The sequence below is a fragment of the Galeopterus variegatus genome, unplaced genomic scaffold (assembly GCF_000696425.1).
Source record: "Galeopterus variegatus unplaced genomic scaffold, G_variegatus-3.0.2 Scaffold616, whole genome shotgun sequence".
Lineage (NCBI taxonomy): Eukaryota > Metazoa > Chordata > Mammalia > Dermoptera > Cynocephalidae > Galeopterus > Galeopterus variegatus.
This window is the reverse complement of record NW_007726727.1, coordinates 519,759-546,516: the sequence shown is the minus strand read 5'-3', so window position 1 is coordinate 546,516 and position 26,758 is coordinate 519,759. Positions and strand designations below refer to the sequence as shown.

The 26,758-nt window shown below is 37.7% G+C and overlaps 1 protein-coding gene across 1 annotated transcript in view; it reads left to right on the top strand.

Annotated features, from left to right (window-relative positions):
- Positions 1-26,758, top strand: part of SUCLG2 (succinate-CoA ligase, GDP-forming, beta subunit) — a 138,129-nt gene that overhangs the window by 20,428 nt on the left and 90,943 nt on the right. The window contains exons 6-8 of the mRNA XM_008570585.1: positions 28-124; positions 10,011-10,172; positions 12,623-12,765. Coding sequence (XP_008568807.1) covers positions 28-124; positions 10,011-10,172; positions 12,623-12,765 — 402 coding nt within the window. The remainder of the gene's footprint in view (positions 1-27; positions 125-10,010; positions 10,173-12,622; positions 12,766-26,758) is intronic.

Sequence of the window (26,758 nt, the reverse complement as noted above, 5' to 3'; positions counted from 1 at the left end):
AATTCCATTTCACTTGATCACATTTAGGCTGCAGATCAAATTAAGAAGCTGTATAATCTCTTCCTGAAAATTGATGCTACTCAGGTGGAAGTGAATCCCTTTGGTGAAACTCCAGAAGGACAAGGTAAAAAAAAAAAAAAAAAGAAAAAACAAATGAATATATTATAATTACTTATGCAAACTATAAATTAAATTGCACAGAAGACTGTAGTAGCAGCTTTGCATGAATTTCTTTCAGTAATTTAATTCCTGCCATAGTTTCAAATGCTCCCATGATGCAGTTGAACATTTCAGCACTTGGGTTTGTTTGCAGCCAAATGCCAAGCCTTGGAGGAAGCTGCTGCTTGTTTTACTTAGAAACATTCATTCACCTTCCCCCACCCCTCCTTACCTGTCATGTTTTTTAGGCCATCACTGTTGCTACTAAGGTAAAGATCTGGGTGGGAGTGGAAGCAGGAGCCACTGTGCTTGGATGTAATGAATACAACTATTTTTATGAAACTGGAACTTTTTGAAGCTTTTTAGTTTGCATAAATCTATATATGATGTCACCTTGTGTCCCATGGTGAACTTCTGTTATCTTGGTGAAGTCCCTAGTGCCCCCAGTTGAACTCTTTCGCCTTACTTGGTCAGCAGCTTCTGCTTCAGGTAGGAGGAGGTGGCATTTTTGTGGGGAAGGTTTCTCCTGTCAGGTACTTGTAGAGTATAAATAACTATATCTCAGCACCTGCCACATTGCACTATGTCTTGCATGCAGCAAGTATTTGATAAGTTTTCATTAATCTGATAGCACAAGCTTGTGAATGTGTGTTGGGGGGGTGAAGGATGAGGGACAGAGTGGAATAGCAGGTTGATAGGATAGTGACACCACAATGTAAGTTTCATGAACCTTGTCTTTTTTAGTCCATTTTATCCCTCTTGCATGTTATCTAGCGTGTGGTGGGCAGTACGTAAGCAGGGGTTTTCCAATGAATTGGTAAATGGGGCAAATCATTATGTGCATACATATGAAGTTGTGGACCAAGGTGGATGGTACAGTGTTTTCTCCTTAGCATATTTCAGAGATTCTGTAGTTAGACTCAGAAAAGCTAAAATATCACGTCTTTGGAACATGGAGAGGCCTGGGTATAAATTCTGGATCTGCCACATCTGGCTACAGACCTGAGCAAGTTACTTAGCCTCAGGTTTTTGTTGTTGTTGTTTTTGAAGTCAAATAAAGTGGTAAAAAATGATACCTATGATTAGGACAAGCAAAGAGTTTGTGTGTAAGAAGCCAGTATATTTCGTGGTCTACACGGCTGACCAACAGATCATAATCTGGGCTAGGTCACTTATGAACAAACTACTTTTATTCACAAATATTTTTAAAAATTGCTGTGGCTATAAAATCATCAGTATTTCATAAAGAGAGGAAGGGAAGGGGAAGAAACTGTCCCTTGAACTCTTAGGCCAGGCACTGTGATTAGCTTTTATGTACATTCTTTGTTACTGTTCACCGTAACCCTGGAAAGTTAGGAGTTGTGATCCCCATTTTATAGTGAGTTGAAGAATGAGTGTGACTCTCCCAGGGACAGCTGGTTATGGGAGCTGGGATTCAAACCCATGTCTCTCTGAGTTATGTGTATTGACTCCAATTTTGACAGACTGACTGACTGCGACCTGCTTTCTTTTCTACTTTTTCCCTTTTAAACTATTAATTTGCTTTCATCAGAGTGACCTAGAAGTTGTCACCAGTTTGGGAATGCCAGTTAGAATTCATGATGCATTGAATAGCTGATAGTTAAATCTAAGAAATGAAAGACAGGAAGTTCAGTGTACAAGTTCTTAAAGGTCATTTGTTGCTTTTCAAACTACTGTAGTATGCACAAGTAGACTGGTTATCTCATATTCAAAAAATATGGAAATTCAGCTATGGAGTGGTATAAAGATCAAGGTATAACACTATTTTTTTGGCAAGGGGAGGTTTGTTGGCTAGCCTGTATGGGGATCTGAACCCATAACCTTATTGTTATAAAGCTGTGTTCTAACGAACAGAGCTAACCCGCCGGCACTATAAAACTATTTTTATTCAACCCTTTGGGAAGTAGTCAGTCACCAGTTGTGGTCTGGCCGCAGGGATCAGGGGTGTGGGAACCTTTTGTTAGAGGGTATTTACAAAATCTCATGAAATTTGCCTTTTAATTATTAAGAGAAAGGAAAATTCTTGAGTTTTTTTGAAGGAATCATTATAAAACATTCTGTATATACAGTTGATTGAAACATGTTTTATGTAATATTTTTAAGAGCAAAATTATCTTTAGCTATTAATTTGTTCATAGTGCCATAAAAGTTCAGCTCTTGAATTATAATCACAGTTAAATGAGTATGTTGGTTTATAACTCTAATGAGGAGTAGTTAGATTAAACCCAATTAGGAAATGGTGATTAATGACCAAATGTACAAATTGATCTTCATTATTGTCACAATCCCCTAAAGCAACCGTTATTTAGGAGCTGTAGAAGTAGTCATTTATATCTTAGCAATATTAATAATCGTAATATTTATAATCTGAATATTTAAATTATTTCTATTTAGATCAGCAACATCAGGACATTTCACATTAAAACTTTCACATTGAAACTTTGATTTAATAATTATTCTTTTAATTTAGAAGTTTAAGGGGCTCAGCATTACACTGGTCATCTTTAACATATACATTGCACATCGCACCTCGTCTCTATAGGAGAATTTCTTCAGTCTTCCATTGCTCAGTAAGGAACATTTAAAAAAAAAAATCCAGGTTATTGTTCATGTATTTTCCCAGCAGATGATGTTCGGTTGAATGAAGAGCATTGGCCTTCTTAACATAAGTCTCCCGTGGGCTTTTTTTTTCTTTTTTTTTGCAGCTGGCCAGTGTGGGGATTTGAACCCTTGACCTTGGTGTTAAAACACCACATTCTAATCAATGAGCAACCAGCCAGCTCCTTTGGGGATTTTTCTTTTCTCTCTCTCTCTCTCTCTTTTTAATTTGGCGGCTGGCTGGTACGGTCCTGGGGAATTTCTGTTGTGGAGAAAGAACTGCAGTCCAAAAATTATTTTTTCAATGTGATAACTAATCTGATTCAAAATATGTAATTTGACACTACTAACTGTAATGTAGTTTAGTGTTTCTTATCTAGGATTATAGTGGTTGCTAGTGACAGAAACCTCCATCAGCTTAGTTTTTGTTAAAAAGCCAGTGGCAGTGGGGAGCTCATTTTACTCATGTAACAGGGAAGTGTAAGGTGTAGACTGGCTTAAGACCTGAAGAGAATCAGGAATTCTCTGGTCTTCCAGCCGTTCTTGCCTCTGAATTGGCTTTTTCCTCTGCCCGGCTCCCTGCAGCTGGCAGCAAAGGTGGCTACCAGTGTTCATTGCTCCTCCACCAACCACCAAAATCCCTTCAGACGATTCTGATTAGCTTTGTTTGGGTCACATATCTGTGCCTATGCCAATCACTGAGAAGGAATCACATGGTGTGGGAGAGAGGCAGTTTTCCAATGGAAAAAGGGACACTGAATGAAAACATGTCTACCAGAACGACCCGACCTTTATTGAAACAAAAGTAAGCTGTTATTTAAATAGTCCAAGAGAAATTAATTTTCCTTGCTTGTCCAACTGCAATGCCAAATTAATTCATTAATCCTGTGGCCAAGTAAGAAGCATTGCTTTGCCATTATTTATCTATTTATCTGCCTTCCTGTCTATCCATCCATTCATTCATTTCACAAGCCACTGTGAGATTTTATGTCACATTTCATTTCTTCCCACTTTCTGCTAGCTCTGCCCACGCACAGACTCCTTTCTCTGGTGTCTTTAAAGCAAGCGGTTCTCAGTGGGGAGGACAGGCATGTTGTTCCTCAGGAGACATTTGGCAATGTCTGGAGACATTTTTGGTTGTCTCAACTTGGGGGTGATGCTACTGGCATCTGGTGCGTAGAGGCCAGGAATGATGTTAAACATCCTACAATTTATAATAGTCCTCAACAACAGAGAATGATCTCACCCAACATGTCTGTAGTCTACAGAATAAGAATTCCTACTGCTTTAAGCCATCTTTATTAGTTGGAGCTCAAATCCATTTATCGAGCTAAAGGAATGAAACACAATTTGAAACAGTGACTTTTGGGTAAAAATTTCTTGAGAATTAAGGCTGGGTGATCCAAAGTTAACAGGCACATCAAATTTGTTTCTTTCTTCAGATTGGATTCCCTAAATAACTACCCTGTTGCTTCATGTCAGCAAATGCCAATGTTGTTGGTGGGTGTTTCTCTGTTTCTCTCTTCATACATAAGACTCTATTTTCAAGAACATTTTCACTTCTCTAGCTCCCCAACCCCCCACCCACCCTCTATTTATTTTCTCTTTTTATAGCAACTAAAGTTCTAAAAGTATACAGCTCTTGGAACTTCAGTATTTAATGGAATGTGGGACTAATTTGAAAGTATCAGCATTTTAAAGCCATGTTGGCAAAGCACATTTCAAAAGCACATTATGGTTATTTATCACAAATCAAACGTAGTACATTGCTTGAAGACAGATTATTTTCCAAACTAATTATGACACTCTGATTTCCTGCTGTTTTTATTTTTCTTTTATGTGTACATCTCCCCTCTGAAATGTATTTTTCTTTTGTTTAATTCTGTAGCACATTCTTGTGTTAAAACTCCAGGGTCACAGGCCTCCAACTGCCAATCATGTTTTCTCCACTGAGGTTGTTGATTAGCAACTCACAGAATCTCACACCACTAAACAAAACAACAAAAACACCCTATGAATATAAGTACCACAGCTTTCTTTGATATTTGTGCAGAAGGAAAATTCATTTGTATAATCTATCAAGCATGTAACAATGTGCTTTTGATGGTAAAAATTGTCTTATAAATATTAATAGGTACGTTTTTTCACCCACTTTGTACACAGAATAGCCTTTGTTCAAGATGGATTTTCTGTAGAATTGAGATTTCATTAATGTGACATTGAACATCATAAATGTCTGAACCAAGTTCAGCACCTCCAAAAATACATTTTTCCATAGTTGTTTGTTGTTTTATTAAATGAGAATGCTAAGTAAACTTGAGCAAGCAAGTTTATTTTATTGCACTGCTGTTGACATAGACATCAGTTCATCTCTAACACATCAGTTCTAGAAGTGTATTTGGAGGGGCCTTTCTTATAGGGGCAAATAAGCATATGAGTCAGTCAATATTCAGGGATTAATCTACTCCTTTCGTGTAGCTGCAGATTTTTGTTTATATTGTTTGTTATACTTTTCTGTTTTTACGCTAGCATAATGCACTTATTCTACATTTCTACATTATAAAAAGTGTGATACCTGTGGTTATTATATCTATCAGATGCAAATATGGTGAGAATTGAGACTTAGCAGGAATTGGCAAGCTTTTTCTATAAAGAGCCAGGTAGTAAATACTTGGGGTCTTGCAGGCCTTACAGTCTCTATTGCAGCTGCTCACCTCTGCTGGTGACTTGGGAAGGCAGCTGTAAACAGTGTGTAAACAAATGGGGCGGCTGCATTCCAGTAAAACTGTATTTATAAAAACAGGCCATGGGTTGGCTTGAGGGCTACAGTTGTCACCCTTGGCTTAGATCCTCATTTGGGGCTGTTTCTTGCCAACCTTTAGCCGCCTTGGCCTTATGCAAAGGTGTAATATGATTTGAGGGTCACCACAGGCCTCTCTTGCACCCTTGTTCTTTAGCCAAAAATCTCCTTCTCTGTCAGTTATGATGCCTAGCATGCCAACCATTAAAATCCTTTCTTTTTGGAAAATTCTTATGTATTGAGAAGATCCTTGTTCTTTAGCCAAAAATCTCCTTCTCTGTCAGTTATGGTGCCTAGCATGCCAACCATTAAAATCCTTTCTTTTTGGAAAATTCTTATGTATTGAGAAGATGACTTTTTATTGAAAATCACAGGTAACCTGTATACATGTAAACTCTAGTAGACATTTGTTTAGATTTACTCGAAACATAAGTCTAGGATTTTAAAGGAATAGGATAAAATACAGGGAATTTTTAGTGTGAGGAAGAGACGAAAGTAGCCTGGGCTGCAATAATGGGAAGTTCTAAGTATGAAAATGCACTATGCCCTGCAGGAGGGTGATGGTGGTTAACAGTAATAACCAGCGAGTCCCTGCTGTCTGTGAGGCTGAGTGCTTGTAAACAGTGTCTCCTTCCACCAACACCATGCAGTAGAATCTATTCTGATCCCCATGTTATTGGCAAGGCCACTGTGCTTAAAAGAGGTTATGTGCCATAGGCTAGCTAGCTAGGGAATGCCAGAGTTGTAATTTATACCCAGCTGTTTTTGATGCCAGAGTGTACATTAAGTGCTCAAGTTCAAGTAAAAGCATTTAGGCCATGCAACACTGTAGACTGAGGCCATAAGGCAGGAAAGCATTTGGTGTATTTGGAACTATGTGTAATAGGAAAAACAAACAAACAAACAAACAAAAACAACAAAAAAACTGTTTTCTGTTTTTGCCTACCGTACTCTCAACATGGAACTCTCCTGTGACCGGATGTATGAATTTTTCCCACTCTGACCAATTCTGTGACACCAGCTGAGTGTCCTATGATTCAGTTCAATTCTGATACTATCTTCCTGGAGTTAGAATCAGATGCCACAGTTAAGGCTCAGTCCCTCAAGAGGCCCCTCCTGCTTCTGATGCTAGTTGTAAGTCCCAGAGTGTTTTAGCTCTACTTCTGACTGACCAGCTATAAACTGGGGGTTCCCAGGATCCCTTCTTTGGGTTCCATTAGTTGCTAGAATGGCTCACACAACTCAGGGAAACACTTCACTTACTACTGCTGATTTATTACAAAGATATTTTAAAGGATGCAAATGAATAGGCAGATGAAGAGGAATATAGGGCAGTGTCTATGGGAAGGGGCCAGGAGCTTCCACGCCCTCTCTGAGTGCCCCACCCTCCCAGCACCTCCACGTGTTCAGCAACCCGGAAGCTCTTCAAACCCTGTACTTCAGGGATTTTTACAGAGGCTTCATCACGTAGGCATGATCCTTATTAACTCAAACTCCAGCTCCTGTCCCCTCCCTGGAGGATGGGGTGGGGCTGGAAGTTCCAAGCTTCTGATCATGGCTTGGTCTTTCTGGTGACCAGCTCCTGTTCAGGAGCCCACTCAGAGTTGCCTCATTACAATAAAAGATTCTCTCCTGTCTCCCAGGAAATTCCAAGATTAGGAGCTCTGTGTCAGAAATTGAGGTTGAAGAACAAATATTAGAATAAAGGAATCTGCTAATACCCCTATTGCTCAGGAAATCACAAGGATTTTAGGAGCTCTGTGCCAGGAATTGGGGATGGAGACCAAAATATGTATTTCTTATTATAAACTACACTATCAAAGACTACCTTTAAAATAATAAACAGATATAACAAATATGTGTCTCAGAGAGTCCCTGTACCTCCTTAAGGCACTTTAGTCTCCCTCTCCCCCAAATACTTGGGCCTTGAGGATGCTCATTTCATTTAGGATTCTCTTTCTTAACTCCTAAGTCTCCTAACTTCACATTTATGTAGTGTTTTTAACTTCCCCAAGCACGTGGACATAAATGTGACTGGCCTAATTATGTCATTTAGTTTTCTGTACAGACAGGGAATGGTTGGCAAAGGGCCATTGTATATACACACTCGTTTTATTCCACAGTCACCATCTTCAGGCTCTGGGTTAGCTGTAACGTTTTCTCAAGGTGGTCCCCAAACAGTGAACTCAGTTCTGTACTTGGCATATACATCATACGATAGGAAAGCATCTTTCGAAAACCTGGCTTTGCAGGCATTTAGTTGGGACAGCCTTCTGAACTTTGCATACACATCTATTAATTATGCTCTCTCTCAAGCAGCTTGTAACTGTAGTCTTTGTAAGAGGGCAAAGATCAGCTTGGAACTATTCTGATTTACTGGTTTATTGATCCCAACCAAGAATTCTTTTATTTGAAACTCTTCACTTAGGAATCAATTGATAGCCTTTGCCCATTCATTTCGAAGGTGTCAGTTACAAGTAGTCTGCCAGTGAGTAATGGAGGAGCTAAAATTGCTAATAAATTAATTAGAATGTATTTATAAACCCAGTGGAAAGCCAAGAGTGAAGTTGCTTTTTTATTGATTATTATACTGATCATTAACTGCTAAGAAAATGCCATTGTAGCAAGCACAGAACATTGGCCAATTCCTTTGGTAGTTGTAGGATTTCATCATTAAGATTTCAATATTCTGGAAAGTAATTACTCCTTTACTCTGTATATTTACAGTGTGTGGGCAGAGTGGTTGGGCTTTGTGGCAAGACTAAGGACTCAAGCAGACATTAAATTGCATCTAAGACTCTCTCTTGTCAGTCAGTGATACTTTAAGTAATTTGTGGTCTGGATTTATATTTATGTCAACTATTCTTAGACTATTCTTAGTTGTTCATATGCCAGTTCTACGCAGATTTATATTAAAGTGCATGAATTCGTGGTAGAGAGACTCTTGGAAAAAACCTTCTACTAAGGTCTGTAATGCCAGGATGCCATAATGCAATGTTTTCTTTCCATAGTAAGTAAGTGCAGTTAGCAGACTATGGCCATTGCTTTTTAGTGCGATATGCCAGGGTGATTGTGTCCCTTTAAAGAGTTAGGTGCCTATCAGCAATGCCAGAGAAGAATGGGTAGTATCTGTAAATTCCTGGTCAATGATTCCCACTTACGAATATCCCAAGTTAAGTAAAAGAATGTTATGATGGCATGGCATCACAGAGGACTAATTTCTACTCTCAGGGAGATAGTAAGGGATCAGAACCCAGATACCAAGCATGACACCCTCCCAGCTGCAGCCTTTCTCTGATTGTAGCTGTAGAAGATCTCCTGTAAGTTAAGGAAAGTGCTCTGTGGTCCATCCCTGTCATGGGATGAGTTTTGCTGTTTAGGGCTCTTGGCCAATAAGATATGGAGATTTCTACCAGCACAATAGAGACAGTAGTACTGATAATGCTTGGCATCCTGGCATGTAACTGACCAATCTTGATCTCTTAGTGTTCTATAACTTGAATCAAAAGAGTTGTAAGATGGCCCTGCAGAAATAAAGGACATGGCTCTAGCTTAAGCAGACCCCAAAGCAAGTATGTATATCAGTAGACTAGGGATCATTATTCCCAGTTTTTAAAAACCAAGGCCCGGAGAAGAACTAGGTTATTTTTAATCAAGGTTACAGAGTTAGTAATGTATACTAGAAATTGCTGAAAGAGTAGATTCCAAGTACTCTCACCAAACAAAACCCCCCAAAAACAAAAAAACAAACTGTGGAGATGGATATGTTAATTTGCTTCACTGTAGTAATCATTTCACTATGTATATGTATATTAAAACACCATGTTGTACACCTTAAATATATACAATTTTTATTTTTACAAAATTTTAAAAATTAAGAAAAGGTTGCAGAGTTAGTTAAGGATCAAATAAAAACTATTGATACTAGCCCAGCATTCTTTCCACTAAATCTTTCAGAAATAAAAGAGAGGATACTGATTAAATAAAAATTTCACTTTGCAATCGCAGATGAAGGACGTAGGAAGACAGAAGTATTAGTATTGTCTAGTCTCTCTTTGTATCAAAGGGAAAGGGATACAGTTAAATACTAAAAATAAGAAATATAATAAATATTGTGAATCAAAACTGTATATAGCTGTGCCAGTCTTTAGCTTTTAACAGGTGATGGCATTTTGTTATTTTATTGAACAAAGACTAACAGATATAAATTACTATGTTCTTTACTAGAACGTAAGTCCCTTGAGAACAGGCACTATGTCATATTTGTCTTTGTAGCCCTAAAGTTTAAAGGTCAAGAAAGCCATAACAGCTTCTCCTGTCTGTAGCATGAGAACAAAATGACAATTTCTATCTCCTGTGCCTACCAGCCTGGAGAACTTAATTTATAGATCCTCCAAAGATACTCAGGTATGTTTCTTTTTTCTGTATTTAGTTGTCTGTTTTGACGCCAAGATAAACTTTGATGACAATGCAGAGTTCCGACAAAAGGACATATTTGCAATGGATGACAAATCAGAGAATGAGCCCATTGAGAATGAAGCTGCCAGATATGACCTAAAATACATCGGACTGGATGGGAACATTGCGTGCTTTGGTAAGAAGCTGTTGTATCAAAAGAATGCTTTGTGGATTTATATGGAATTTAGGAACCTCCCTGATTTCTGAAATGTTATTTACCAATAGCACGTAAATGTACTTTTTGTAGCCTTAAGGTCTTAGGAAACAATCCAAAGTTTCTTCTCAAAGTTCATTTTGATCTGTGGTCACTGTTTTAAAGCAGAGTTTCTGAACTCTGGCACTACTGAGATTTTGAGTGAGTGATTCTTTACTGTAGGGGGCTGTCCTGTACATTATAAGATGTTTAGCAGCATCCCTGGCCTCTAGATGCTATTAACAGCCCCCAGCTGTGAAGACCATAACCAAAAAAAGCCTCCAGACATTTCCAAATGTCTGTGGTGAGTAAAATCATCCCAGTTGAGAACCACTGATTTAAAGCATCTCAGTTAACGTTGCTTAATAAAAACCTGAACCTTTGCTACTCAGGTTGTGTTAATATGCTAGAAACTAGTCTGAAATTTGGGTTTAAAACAAAACTGCTTTCTCAAAAACCAAAAAAAGCCTCCAGACATTTCCAAATGTCTGTGGTGGGTAAAATCATCCCAGTTGAGAACCACTGATTTAAAGCATCTCAGTTAACGTTGCTTAATAAAAACCTGAACCTTTGCTACTCAAGTTGTGTTAATATGCTAGAAACTAGTCTGAAATTTGGGTTTAAAACAAAACTGCTTTCTCAAAGGAAATAGAAGAGGATATATACTTTAATTGTCTTACTAAAGTTTCAGATTCTGTGATAATCAAATAAAATTAATCCTTATATTAGTTGTTTATTAATAAAACAATTGATTTCATCATACTCATCTGCATTTGTGAAAATGGTTTACTTAGATGAGATAAGAATAGGTCTGTAGAGGCAATACAATTTCTGTTATTGTTCACAGCTTATAATGCTGAGATTTATATGCTTCATACTTAATTGCACAAGATTGTGTTTCTGGTAGAACCAATTCATTGCACTGGAAACCAAGGTCTTAATCTTAATGGAATTAAAATAAAAAAGATTTGTAGCTCATTAAACCACAGTATCATTATATTTGGAACTGAAGAGACCTCATTTAGTATTTTGCTGTTCAATACAATAGAAAATGACATCCAATTACAAGTGATACCAAAAGTTCTTGTTTGGTATTGGAGCTATAATTGTAATGTACCAGATCACTCACATTGTTCTGATCCTGATAAGCTAATACACTATCAGTATTTGAAAGGCATTTAGAAAGGGTAAAGACATAATGGTGTGTTTAGAACAAATTTAAATACAGATTCTTTGAAGTCTCTATAGGGAATGTGCATGATTTGGTTAAGTAGCAGCCTCAAAAGCTACGATTAACACATTTCAAATTGTTTTAAAATCCTATATAAAACATTTTTATTTTAGTTGTCCCATACTTAATTAAATTAGGTGCAGTTCTTAGGCTTCTCTGGGGAATTCAGGAGTCAGAAAAAGTGAAGGGTACTTTACCTTGAGAGTTTCTGCTGTGTTCCACAGTTTTTAAAAAATGCTTTCTAACCTGAGGAAGGTAATGTCATATAATTAAGCATAAGGAGCTATAGAAGTACAATTGATCGATAAAACTTAGCTCTGGAGAAGAATTTCAGTGTTGAAACTCTTTACTTGGTTTCTTAAGGAAGGCTCCTAAGATGTTGGCACATTTTGATTCAACTTTTAATGATCAGGTTGCTAGTGAACACTTCTTATATTAATTTGAAAGAGGAAGAAGAGGATAGGAATATTGTTTATGGTGCCATCATTTGTTCATTTGTTTTCCACATTTATCCAGATAACATTATATAAACATGCATGTTTACGCTAAGTGTAAAAATGTATGGAAACCTGTTGAAGTGGGGACCCTTATGGTTCAATCCCAGAGGGATGCCACATTCAAAACAGCATATTCTCATCAAGCAAAAATTGAAAGAATTCCATTCTTCGCTTGAGTCTCTTAAAGGACGTTAAAAGGAATATTCATGGGTCCTGGCAACTTCCCTTAGCCTTTTTTTTGTCTTTCCCAGTTCTTTTAAACTTATACTTTCCAGAACCTAAAACTCCCTCCTTTACTACTAGCCTAAATTGGTTACTTTAACTCTTCTCTTTTTTCTGTTTCCCAGATTGATTTAACTTCACAATAAATCCTTCTCGTTCCCAGGTCTTTGTTCGTCCTTTATATACACATTTTCTGATTTTTTTATCCTAAAAATTCATGAACTCATCTAGTTAAATTTGTTCATCCTTTATATACACATTTTCTGATTTTTTTATCCTAAAAATTCATGAACTCATCTAGTTAAATGGAATTCCAAACAGGGCAGAAATTGGCCTGGTAATGAGAAGAGTTCTGTTTTGGCAACATGAGGGAGGGAAAATGTTTGAGGACCCTTTCATGTTGCTAAATTTATCCTGTCCTGTGTACCATTTGCATTTCACAGTGAATGGTGCTGGGCTCGCCATGGCTACTTGTGACATCATTTTCCTTAATGGTGGGAAGCCAGCCAACTTTTTGGATCTTGGAGGCGGTGTAAAGGAAGCTCAAGTATATCAAGCATTCAAATTGCTCACAGCTGATCCTAAGGTAACCTCGCTCCTTGCAGGCAGATGCATAATATTCTGATTTCTCACCATCGAGAGCTGCCTTGTTCCTGCTTGTGAGAGTGAGTAAGCCAGCACATGTACTTCACAGCCCCAGATGCAAATCCTGCCCTATATTCCATTGGAATGCATGATGATTTAACTTTCATCTTGGGTGAAAAGCTTATAAGCGGTCCCCAGGATATTATTTCAGAAGCTGTGCTTGCAAAGTCAGAGTGAGGTGGAAGGTAATAAAAAGATACGGTGTGCCAAACAGTGAAACATTGGTTGGCATGAAACATTATTTGTGTAATTTACACTGCAGTGATTAGTCTTATGCTTAAATGACTTAGAGAGGATTCAGCTTCAGATTCCTTCCATAAAGGCACTGAAGGTATCATAATATTGGAAAATTATAGGATTATAGGATAACATATCACTGAGAAATAATGGCCCCAACACCTTCTGAATGCTTTTTAATTTTCATCTCTTACCATTACAGTTTGTAACATATGCACTGAGTAGCAAATAAGTACACGGTTTCATAGTGTCTGTTGTTGCTTCACGTGTGTCTTTTCTTCTTTTAACTAGAATGTAACTAACTATAATGTAGCTACCATACCTGTCATAGGTGCATTGTAGGCATTCAAGAAATATTTAATCAGTTAGTTTAGTAACCAAATTAAATACCAACATGCTTTGTTTCAACTGTAGTTACTCAGTTGTCTATGATAACAAGGTTTCATATGGATTCTTATTACATGGAAAGACTAAAATTTTTTAGTCTTTAGTATCTCATGTGCATGGTTCTCATTTAATTCTCTTAACAGGCCTGTGACGTAGGTATATAGTACAACCATTTGATATTAAACTTTATTTGAGTATCATTATCGATATTGTTAGGGTATCTGATAAATTTTGTTTGCTACTAAAATATCTGAAGATGTAGGAAATCTGAACTGTAACTAAGAAAATCATGAATGAAAACAATACCAGATTTTAAAAAATATGTACGTGGTCTGAATTTAATATAAAAGCTTCTGATTAACATACTGGCAATAGTCTATTTTGTTTTATATGAATAAAATTTTGTCCTATATTAGTAGTATACTTGTCTGTTTTCCTTATGACTTAGATAATTGGTGACCTTTATGTTTTCACTCTTTTAATTCACAAAATTAATGGTAAGGCATTATCAGCTACTTATCTTTAATTCTCCAGTGCTGTTTAGGAATAGCAAAGTTATTGAAATTCAAAGCCAACCAACCATGAAGAAAGTATTTGCAAAAAGAAAAGAATCTTCTGTTTACATAGGCACCTTGTGTTCATTGGTTATATAGAAACATCAGTGGCTTACTAATCGTTTATTAATTCACTTATTCCTTCTTTATGCACCTTTTAAGGGAAGAATCATTTTTCTCCCAGAGATTCTCAAACCAATTGAAATCTGTAAATACCAGGGACATAACACACAAATCTTTAAGCTGCTTGGACCATAAAGTACCCAGAGGATGGATGGCTGTAATAAAATACTGAATTTTTAAGTGTCTACTAAAATTCAGTACTAACAATAATAGAGAGCCATAAAGGGGTTAAATCTATCAGGATAATCATTGTGTTTTCTTTGAAATATCTTTTCTTAGTAGCTGATCTCAAATTTCAGTTTGGTAAAACTACAATGCAGGGAGGAAAGAACAAAAAATCTCTGGCAGAGCCGTTTTTTTTTTTTTTTTTTTTTTTCGTTTTCAAAAATTTTAATCTATCAGGATAATCATTGTGTTTTCTTTGAAATATCTTTTCTTAGTAGCTGATCTCAAATTTCAGTTTGGTAAAACTACAATGCAGGGAGGAAAGAACAAAAAATCTCTGGCAGAGCCGTTTTTTTTTTTTTTTTTCCTTCGTCTTCAAAAATTTTGACTTTACCCTATGGAATGTTATCAAATGCTTGGATTATTTAAACTTTTTTGGGATTGGCTGTCATCTTGGGTAGATAAAGGTATGTGGGAGGTATTTTTCTCATGCTATATCAGGAAAATGAATGCACAGTTCATCTCACAGTACATTTCCCAAATCTTGAAATTTTAAAGCCAGTTAAAAAGCATAGAAATGTAAGCGGTATTTTCAATCCTGGCATTGTTTCACAAAATTCAGAGAACAGTCTAAAAAATAGTATGGGTGAGTTGATTGGATTTTGCAAGGAAACTGGTTGTAGCTCTGGCAGTAATTATTTCAAGTAGAACCCTGTCCACCTGCTCAGAAGTAGAGGTTCCCAAGAGCCTGAAGCCAATTATTTCAAAGGTATCGATTTTCTTGTTAGATATAAGGATTAGTCACTTTGAATACACTGCAACTGAAAATTACAAAAGGCCTATTATTGTTGAACTTAAATCAAATCAAGTGATACTAACAACTATTTGTCTGTTATGTGTACCAGATAATTCTATTGATCAAGTAATAAACACAGCATCATTCAAGGAAAATATTATGGACTGACATATATTTCCACTCTTATTGTCAGCCATAGAGCTGAAACTTGTATTTATTTTGCTTGACTGTTAGCCCAAATGCTGACTTTCATTTGGACCTAACGCAAATTTCTTTATAACTAATGTCTTTCTTATTTGTTTGTAATATATATGAAACGGAGTTCCTCTACCAAACTGTCTTAAACAAGAATCTTTTCAAAATAACTCACTTACTAAACTGGATTCACATGAAGTGTATCATTAAATATTTTATGATTCTCTTATTTTCCATCTGGGCTTGAGATGGGAGAAAGGTAATAAGAGTTTGTTCTGCTGGTGGTAGAACAAATTTGGTCTGATCTTCATCATTTTGATGTACAGAATTCTAACCACTAGTATTGTTGAAATCATAGGGAGTAAAAATGATATAAGGTAGGAAATAAAAGTAGGGTTTTGTGGTAGTTTGTTAAGAATTTGAACACATTTAAAGGAAAAACACTACATACAATGTTATCCCTGGGAGTATGCTTTAGCTTATGTTTTTAATTATGAACTTAGAATTCCAAAGGTGTAGAATAAGTGTGCAACAACATCTGGCATATGTAAAATATCTTTTGTAAATGAATATAAAGAAAGGACAGTTAGCTTGAATTTCAACAATAATCCCAACTCTCTTGGCGAAAGTTAAGCAAATCTGTTGCCCTCTGGAGGCCTGATTTTGGAAACAGGAGGAAGTGATTGGTGTTAGTAAGGCACCTCTCTTGATGTGACTGTGCTTCCTGGTATAGATCCAACTTAGAGTCATGCTTTCTAAGCCCTTTGAATGTCCGTGAAGAAATGTGCTACCTCAGCACCAAGGACTGGCTTAAGAATGGAAAAGATTCTTAGTGGGCTCTCATGCCAGACTGCCTGGGTTCCAATCCTATCTTTACCACTTATTGGTTGTGGAACCTTGGGCATGTTATTTAACTTCTATGTGCCTTGGTTTCATCATTTATAAAGTGGTGATAATAACAGTACTTACTCCAGAGGGTTGTTTTATTGTATGAATCGAGACACACACACACAGTTCCCATTTAGAGGGGCGATTATTTCATATGACATTGTCATTTAAAAATTTAATAAACCCTGAAAATATAACCTACATACAAAACAGTACATAGACTCTAAGTATACAGCTTGATGAATTATGGCAGAGTGAACATGCCTGTGTAACCTCCAGCCAGATCAAAATTAGAACAGCACCAGCCTCCTAGAAGCCTCCTCTTGCACCCCCTTGCTTCTTCCCAAATTTCTAATATCATAGGTTGTTTTGTCTGCTTTTGAATTTAATACATAAATAGAATTATATACTGTATATTCTTTTGTGTTTGCCATGTTTCACATAACTTTGCTTTTGGTAATGGTCAGTCTTTTCAATTTTAGTCATTCTGGTAGGTGTGTGGCAGCATCTCGTTGTGGTTTAATGCCTTTGCCTCATGACTAATGAGGTAGAGCACCTTTTCATATCATATATTTATTAGCCATTTGGATATACTCTTTAAACTTCTATCACCTCATCTGTAAAGAAAACATGAAAATAATACCCAAAAGTATTGCTCTAAGTATCAACTTGGCAAACGTTTCTAAAGCACAACAAAATCTTTAGTGTGTGTTATTTTTCTGAGTGTTTAATTCCAGTATCATTTCCAAAACCTAGATTTAGAATAAATGTGCATCTGTAGAAATGGATGGTATCTGAAACAGGTTCATTGGTCATCAGTGTTACTGCATGCGTCGTTTTGAAATTGATGGAAGGTGTGTTTCAGTAGCTTGCAATGATTCTCTGCTCAGACAACCAAGAAAACACAATTTAATAAAGGGAGGATTAAATTCATGTTTGAAAGAACTTCAAAGTATCATTTGGTACCAATTTGAGAAGAGGCCAGCTCTTTCAGCTTTGTGGTATATGCTTCAATATCTTTAGAATTTGAGACCAGATTAGTAAAACCACATGCCACATTTTCAGTATCAGGTTTAGGCAAATCCCTTAAGTTCTAACAAATATATTTTGGGATTAATATGTGCTAAGTGTCTCCTATTTTTAAATTATTGTAAATTTAGAGCATAATTAAATACAAAGCAGAATATCTTCTTTTTCTCTTGTATACACACATATCAGAAGCATGGAGCTGTTGAAAGATAAACAGGAGAGAAGGAAGAGAAAAGAGCCTGGGGCAGATAGTTTTCTATTCTCTAGCTTCTAGAAGGAAATGGTACTGAAGCACCATAATATTTTAAAGAGTTTATTTGAACAAACAGTGATTCATGAGTCGGGCAGCTTCGAAGCACAAGTGGTTCCAGGGTTCTGCCCCAAGGGAATATAAGGAGAGGCTTTTATAGGGAAAACACAGAAATAAAGCAAAGTTATACAGTTATACAGTTACCTTATTAGGTCTGTCCTGCTGGAAAGTCCTTGTTATACAACTATAAGTTAGTTGGTGGCTTCTGATTGGTTAGCATTGTTTCTTTCTTTCTTTTTTTTTTTTTAATGTAGGCATTTACAAGAAACAGCTCAAGTTAAATTTTATTTATGCCTGCAAATCAAGCAAGATCACTCATGAAGCCTGTCTGGCTTTGTCTGCTCAGGAATTCTTCAGGCTTGGTCTTCATTTTAATTTAACAAAGCAATACCCATTTCACTCCATACCACATGTGTTTGCTAAAATACCTTTTCTACAAGTAAACATTCACTTTTTAGGGTAATAGAACTCTTGTAGGAATTATTTTCTAATAGAATGCCCAACACTTTACACAAAATGACATTACTTTTGAAATGACCACCTTTGCATTCCTATTCTTACAGACCTACTTGAAAACAGGTTTTTCTTTCATATAGAGCTGAAAAGATTAAAAGTCCAGGCAGCCATTCTTTCTGGTGATAATCTACCTGAGAGTCTAGTCTAAGAAGAATAAAAACTATTTTGTGCATATGAATTTGTAACCTGTCCTTTAGTCTCCCTTTACTCTTAGAATAGCCCCTTACTTAGGGTAACCTCTCTGCATAAGCTGGAGAACAGAAAACCATGCACCTCAGGCTCTTTTCTCTTCCTTTCCTCCCCATGGTTTTCCCGCTATTGTTGTACTAGTCCTTTTCTGTTGCTAATACCAAAATACATAGAACTGGGTATTTTATAAAGAAAACAAAATTTATTGCTTACAGTTTGGGAGACCGGAAAGTCCAAAGTCCAGGGAACACATAGGGTGAAGGCCTTGGTTGTGGCAGTAGTGACCCAGGGGTCTCACACGGTAGAAATGGTTCGGGGGGGGGGGGGGGGGGGGAGAGGATATTAATTCACTCACTACAGCGTGGTCCTTCAATCTAATCACCTGTTCAATACCTCACCTTTCAAATACCATAATAGGATTTCCCACCCTCAACAGTTGAAGTGGGGATTAAGTTTTGGGGAGACAGTCAACCCAAGACAGTTGTGAATTTGTAAAGGTTGATTTTGCATTTCTTTTCCTGATATTCAGTTGATTAAAATTTCCAAGAATACCTGGCCCTCCATGCCCATCTCATTTTCTTACCATTTCACCTGCCAGTATTTCTTATTAATAGCTAGATCCTGGCAAGTCTAGTTGGTTCTGTGTCGGTGTGTCTGAGAGCTACCACATTTTCAAAGAATCTCTAAGGAACACTCTAAATCTATTCATGCTTCTTACTGACATGCTCTCAGAAACAAATCAAAAGTAAGGCTTTTACTCTTCTCAAAATTCAGATTTTAATATGCCTTATTTTGTTTCATGGTAAGTGATTTAAGGAATTTAACAGACTTTGGGATATCTAAGTAAATTTTGTCACTGGTCCCAGCATGGTAAGTAATTGATTATGAATCCTATAAGTAGAAGTATTTGTAGACTGTTAATGAGAAATAGACCACTAATCAAATTATAGTATTATATAAGTTGGAAATAACATAATTATTAGACGAGTTAGGTTTGGTTTTTTTTTTTTTTAATGTTATTGCATTGAGAAAAGAAGTGGTTGAGTATAAGAAATTGCCTGATGCTTTTCCTGATTGTTCAGTTTGATATCCTCCTATATATGCCAGGCTCTCCTCCAGGCACTGAGGTAGCAGTGAGTGAAATAGAATCTTGCTGTCCTGGACCTGCCATTTTAGAGGGGAAGATAGGCAGTAAAGCCAATGAGTGAATAACCACATACTGTAAAACAAATCCTTAATGTATTGGGTGGTGATACTTGCTAGGTTGAAAAATAAAAATGAAAGGGGCCTGAGAATGCCAGGGGTTGTTACTTCTGATAGGGTTGTCAAGCAGATCTCTCTGATAGTATACATGGGAGAAAGAAATGTCATAGCTGATTTGGAGTTGGAGTTTGTGGGCATTGACATAGATGGTAACAGTGAGGGAATCTGTCCAACATTTACTGCCATTTAGAGCCGCCTTCCTTTCCCTTGTCTTTACTTCACTGCTTCCTTACCAAAGTGTACTAAGCAATGTTGCTTGCTTTAGTACAGACCTTTAAAAAAAAAAAAAAGCTTTTGTCCACTGAATAGTTTACGCTGCAACTTTCCCCTAATTTGGGTGGCAACTCTCTTGCAATTAGAGGTCCTTCCTGAGCGTCCATGGTTATTTTGTCTACATATCCAGGACACTCTCCTGAGGATGCTCCGTTACTGCTACCTTTGAAGTCTTATGAAATGGAGCGCTTCTAACACACATACTAGTTAGCATTCCCCAGGGCCAGCTGGCACAAATCCGAGTTAATTATTTTTCTTCCAGCTTATCTGTGGGTTCTTTCATTAATCGTTATCTGTGAACATTCTGGACACATCCCTTTTTCTCAATTAAAACTTAGTAGAATATTTTTGTGCAAACATTTAGGTGTCTGCTTTAATACTCAGAGGTCTTGATATCATAAGCAGTGAACAGAAAATCTATTTGGAGCTTTAACCCTTGACCTTCTAGATTTCACTAGCTCGTTAATCCCAAGCAGTACATGACTCTGAGACAGAGACAAAAGTGACTTAGAATCTTCAGTGTGTAATTGTGACCGAAGAATGTTGGCTTTTGGACAACAGGAGTTAGGGGAGATAACCTATTCACACTTTATTTAGATGATGATTTCTGATATTTTTCTGTTTATAAGCTGTGATCAGTGGTTGCATTTTGTGAGTGGAGCTTCTTCTCTAGTAAGCTAAACCACCAAAAAGTTAATCTAAATTCTGACATTGGTGAGCAAATTCCAAGGAAGAGTATTTGATGCTCAAGTGGGAAGAGTGAAAGAAGCAAAAGTGAAAAATATGAAAGTAAGAAAAGTTCTTTTACTGAAAGAACAAATTCTGTGATTCAATTTTTTTTATATAGTGCAACCTTAAAAACACTACCTACTGAAAATTGTGCCAGTTTAACAACCAATGCAAAATATCTTAGGTAGGTAGGAGAACAGGTCAGAAATTAAAGCCCCAACTCCATCCTAGAGTCTTCCTCTCAGTGGGCACAGCTTGGTATTTTCTGCATCCAGCCAGTAGTCAACAATTATTGCTTCATCACCTATTGTATGTCAGTTTCTGGGCTAACTGAGAAAGTGGAAAACCATCCAGTATTTGCTGCTATTGGTTCCAATGGGCCTGTCCTTATCAAGTTTTTCTAATTGTAATTATCCCTTTAAAGCAGAGGAAGGCATTTACCTGACTGACAGATGTAGTCTTTTCTGTAGTCTTTTTAAGGCTCAGAAAAGACTCAGTATAAAGCACCTATTGTACTTGAGGTCACATCCCAGTCTCCGGGTTAACAGCAAATCCTCTATGGAACCTTACTAACAAAAATGTGGTCCAGGGACTGTCAATGTTGACATCAACCAGAAAGCTGTTAGAAATGCAGAATCTGTGTTTTCACAGGATTCCCAGGTGATTCCTGAGCACGTTAGAGTTTGAGAAGCCCTGGTCTGGAGCAGGGGTAGGCAAAGTATAACCCATGGCCATGGCCAAGTCCTGCTCAATGCTTATTTTTGTAAATAAAGTTTTACTGGAATACAGCTTTGCTTATTCGTTTTCTTAATGAGTTGGGTAGTTGTAACAGAAATGTCCTGACCCACCATGGTCGAGAGCAGTGAATCTCAAAGGGTGCTGTTGGGCCAGGCAGGACCAGTTTGTGCACCGGTGCCAGTCTGTGAGCTGCTTGTTTTACATCTGTGATAGGTACAGAACTGAAAATAACCATTTAGAAACTTTTATTATAAACTGCCATTGCCATGACATGAAAAGTGGAAGATCAGTTTTCTAGTAATTCATATTATTGTATTTTATAAGAATATCAGTCAGTGACTTAGAAAATTTAAGAAACAATTGGTCCTTCACCACAGATTATGTGAGCAACACTGCTCTGTGAATATAGATCGACGATATGTTTGTAAAGAACAGTATCATAGGTGAATTTGATGGTACATCTTGGTGCCAAAGTGAACTTTATTATGGGCTGTGATAATCATATTGTCCTGTTGTTCTTTGCTCATTATGTTTTCCTATGACTCTTTCTCTTGTTTCTTTGGGGGTCCTTATCCCATTGCCTGTGATCTTTTTGATGCCATCAAATTTAATGGCTTCCGTCTTTCTCTGTATCTCCACTTGGTTTCTCTCCACTCTGTTTCCCTCCCCTTTTACACAGGGTAAGCTTATGCCCAGCCCAGGCCAATTGCCTTACTGTATCCCTGACAAAGTAGGTGGTTTTCAGGGCTGGTCTCAGCCACAAGTCCCTCTAGTCCTTAGAGGCCCCCTTAGGGCTTTCCTACTGAAGCTCATAAAAAAAGACCACCTGCCTCTGGCATCATGAGTTAAAACAATGTGGTTCAGGAAGCTACATTGCCTAATACCTGGTGAAAGCCTGTGTAAGATCAAGGAGCAAAGCTTTATGACAGAGACTCCCTTAGTCATAAGGCTTATTTCCTGTAGTCTAGGTTTCTATAACTCAGTGGTTCTCAAAAGTGTGATTGGATCAACAGCATCAGCATTACCTGGAAACCTGTGAGAAGTGAAAATTCTTGGGCCCTACTCCAGATCTATAGAATCAAAAACATTGGGGAGAGGCCAAATCTGTGTGTTTTAACAAGCCCGCCAAGTTATTCTAATGTTTGTGCAAATTTGAGCTGTAGCTCCGTAGCCCCTCTTCTGTGAATCACATCAGCATTCTTCTCAGGTATAAGCCAACTCGTTCCCTTTTTTCCCTCTTAAGTTTGAGTTTATTTTCTGTAGCTGAGCACTCAGCAAGTCCTACCTAATGTGCCATATGAGTCCTGTTCTTACCAGTCTGAGAATTTGCCCCTGCATACCATTGTCGTGCCCCACGCCAGCTCTGTTAACACCTGTTTTTCTTTCGTTCCCCATCGCACCTTGTGTGTTTTAAGATTTTTATTCTCTTCTATTTCTGTGTCAAAATCTCTCCCTGAAACGCAGAGGAATTTATCAGTTCTGAAGTGACTTTCTTACCTAGATGAGAATGAAGGCTAATCTTCTAGTTAATAGGTAAAGTTTATCAATTGCTTTTGCAAATTCATTTTTCTGAAGATTAGGTTTCTCTCAGAGAACTTTTATTTTCCTTCCTTTTAAAAGTAGGCTACAAGTTGTGTAATTTTCAAGTGACTTTCTATAAACTTTATGAAATTACCTTTTCTTGAGCTCAGTCACTGAAGAAGTAGATCTGATTCATTTTTGTCCCCATTAAGTTACCATCAACTGCTTCTTTTCACAAGAGATTTCTTTCCTGTTATTGCTCTTTGAGCATTTAATCGCTCTCCGTGCTTATCTTCCCCCCTCTTGATTTGTAAGTGTTTTGCTGTGATTCAGTCTCCTGTCTATTCTTGTTACAACCTACAGTCTTTGTTTGTTACCTGGGTTCCAGGTGCTATTCGGGGGAAAAGGGCAGTAGTCAGATCTTTCAGTATTTGACAAATGTCGTAATAATAGAGTGTTTCAAGATGGAGATATTGGATCAACTTTATGTTTGATCAAGAAAATTGATTCGTAATAATATGTGACATAAGGTCATTGCTGTGTTTTTCTTTGGTCTATATAAGAAATGAATATTCACTGTTTTTTAAAGAACACAACTTAGTGTTTTTTTTAATCTAGGTGGCTCTTCGTACAAGCTTCTTTTACAGATTACTTTATGGTCAGCATGTGACTTTCTCTAGCTAGTAGACAAATCGTCTTTTTGTCAGCTACCAACTGAGATATACATACTTTTATTTCCTATGTTCAGTATCAAGATGAGACGTCATTGCTGTTTCTTCCTCTTCCCTCTGAAGTTGTACCTTGTTTTTGAGTGTTAGAGGGTGGGCCAGAGAAGAAACAGGACATGAGCTAGTTTTTACTTCTGTTTGTAGTTACTGTAGATCTCTAGCCACTGTGCAGTAGAGTCGTATCCCATATGAGAGTGAGAATCTAAAGACAGTTCATAAGGAAAAAAAGTATTTATAACCAAAATTAGTTTCAAAAATCCTTTTAAGTTATCTGTACATTTTAGTGCCTTTAAGTGCCAGAGTCCCTGTAGTTTGGGGAGATGCTGACCTGAGGAGGGGGACATAGGGCTAATTCCCTCCCATCTCTCTCAAGAACTAGTGTCCTTTGAATGGGATAGCAGCGGGGTTACCGCTAGATTTTACTCATTAATTTTAGCTCTTTCTCACTTGTTCTGTCCCTGTGTCTGTATAGTTGGATTCACACAAATGTGTGGGTGGTGCTGCTTTGATGTATGAGATGAAACTAAATACATGCTAGTGAATGTTTGGAAATAGCAGCGAAAACCAGGGACCAAGAAATTGTTGTAGGATTGGCTTGTCATACATATTAGATAGCTTTTTTTTTTTTTAAATATGCAACTCTCCAACCAGAAGAGTCATTATACGGTGGTTGAGAGCTTGCAGTTCCATGACAGACAGAGTCCAGGTGAGTTCATGCTCAGTCCAGTTCCTGGCTGTGTGACCTTGGGCAAGTTAATTAACCTCTCTGCACATCACTTATTTGATCTGTAAAATTGAGTTAATAACTTAATTTTTTAGGTGAAATAACTCATTCCATAAAAGCAGTGGCAGTGCTGGCTATCTTCATGGAGATGGTTGTGGTGGTCGTTTATATAAATGCGGCATTAGGTGGCCTCTCCCACCAGCCAGGTGCTGTATAATCTAATTGATCAAAAAAGGGACTCTAGAGCCAGGCTGCCTGGGTTTGAATCCTGGCACAATCACTAATTGCTAGGCCTGAGTTAATATTTGTAAAGCCCTTAAAACAGTTGCTGTCACATTGTGCCTGTATAAGTGTCAGCTGCTGTTATTAATTTTTTATTATTTTATTGTGTAACAGTGAATTTCTTTTATTCAACAAAATAATTTTTTTGAACTGCACTGTATTTCTGCCACCCTGCATGGAATGCATTTTTGTCACACCTTGCATGGAGCTGACAGTGTCATGGCCCAGACAGACTTCAGGAAAACCTCTCACCAGTTTTCTAATTATAGACCGTGATTGTGAGGAGAGCTGGGAAGATGGCAGGGGGAGGGCACTGGGGATGAAGAGATGAATAAGACTAAACTTTGTCTTCAGGGGGAAAAAAAAGGCCGCCAAGTGAAGGGGCTTGGATTCTCATGCTTGGCTACACATTAGGAGCACCCGGGGAGCTTTCAGCACCCAGTTAAATCAATTTATTGGGATGGGGGAGGTGCTGAGGCATCAGGACTTTTAAAGGCCCCCCTCAAACTGCAGCCAGTTTGAGAACCAGTGATGTAGAAGGCAGTACCCTGGGATTGTTGGCCCACAGGTACAAGTAGGTATGAGGCAAGTTTGCATGTATTTGTAGATTCAAGAATTATGACAGTAGTTCAGAGGACGTTATAAATAGTTATTCTGGTTTTAGAGACCTCTTAACAGCAATCACAAGAATAAATGCTCGTGGTTTCTCCATGAGACCAGAATCCAGAGCTGGAATCAACTTTCCCTGGTTTTTGTAAGTATGGAAACATGTTGATCCCTCAAATTAAAGATATCCAGTTTTTAGTTAATAAAGATATCAGTTTCAGTTTTTACTCTCTTAGCTTCCATTCCTGTGGTCCCTGGAATTGTTGACTCATGCCACCTGAAGTTATCAGGCTTACTGAATTGCCTACCTTGGTAGCTACATTGTTAGGAGAATATTACGAGACAAGTCCAGTCCCAATCGTACATGAATGTGGCCTGACCCTTGGTTTTTGAGAAAGAACATATAAAACATTAAGGGTTCAAATTGTGTTCACAAATTAGTTACACATAAACTGAATGTCATTGAAATTTTATTAAGCAGATAGGCAAATTGAACTTGGGATTGAGAGAGAGAGGAGAAAAAAGAATTCTGTGGTTCTAAGGGAGCTTTTCTATATCAGACCCATGAAGTTATCCTTCCAGGCAGTATTGCAGGTTTATAACTGTACAGACTTTCAAAAGGAAATAAAAAACCCATCAATTATGAGGTGAGGGGCGGGGCGGCACATGGAGGAAGTGCATGTGCAAGGTCAGAATGTCATGGTTGGTGAAGGAACCTGAAGGCTTCATGCTCAGCAGATCATCTGATTTAAAAGTTTGGGACTACAAGGCATGTCTTTCATTGAAAACATGTAAGAGGACAAATTAAAGTGGGTAGCAAGTTACAGGACCTCCCCTGAATTGTTTAGTTCCTGCTTGTCCCTGGAGGCCATCTCCTTCAACTCCTCTTTGGGGCTGTGCTTTCTGAATTGTGGCAGATTCACCTTTAATCAGAACTTTCAAGCAGCACAGCTTTTGTTCTGTGGAGGAGAAACTCAAAGTTTCTCTGCCATTGTTGCAGTGAGGCCAAATAACTCAGTTTTCTTACAAATTAAAAAGCATTTTTGTTGGTGAGTCCTTAATGTCTTGTTTCAGTTAGATAGAGTTTATATCCGCTCTCTTTTTTCTGATTTGCTGATATAAAGGGGATTTAACTAAATTCTCCTACCATGTCAGGAGTTGCCAGCTCCTGACTTGGGAGCTCAGAGTGGTGTGCTTGGTAACATTGTGTTGATCACTTATGCCGTTTACTTATTTGACACTAATACAAGAGGTATGATGTTAAGACTCTGATACTTAACGCCCATTTCCTCCTCTTCTCTTTCCAGACCAGGAAGGGAAATGAGGGTTGGGGCTACTTGCTCATGCCTTTGTGGCATCCTAAGGGAGCAGTTCTGAGGGTGGGAAAAGTGCAGCCTGGTTATGTTGGGGTTCTGGGGACCACTGTGTTGATAGCTAGAAAGAGACAAAGTCACACCCCAAACCACTGAGTCTTCCCGTTTCTAGGTCTGGAATAGGGCTTTCCTGAGGGAGAAATCTGTGGAGTAGAAAAGACCTGTAAGAATTGTGAATGACCTAGACATGGGCATAAAAAAAACCCCACAAAAACAAAGCAAAATTCAGTGGAGATAAATTAAAAGGAAGGTTGTATTCAGCCAGTGAAGTATGTATTTAAATCTAATTTTAAGTGAAGCTTTTTAAA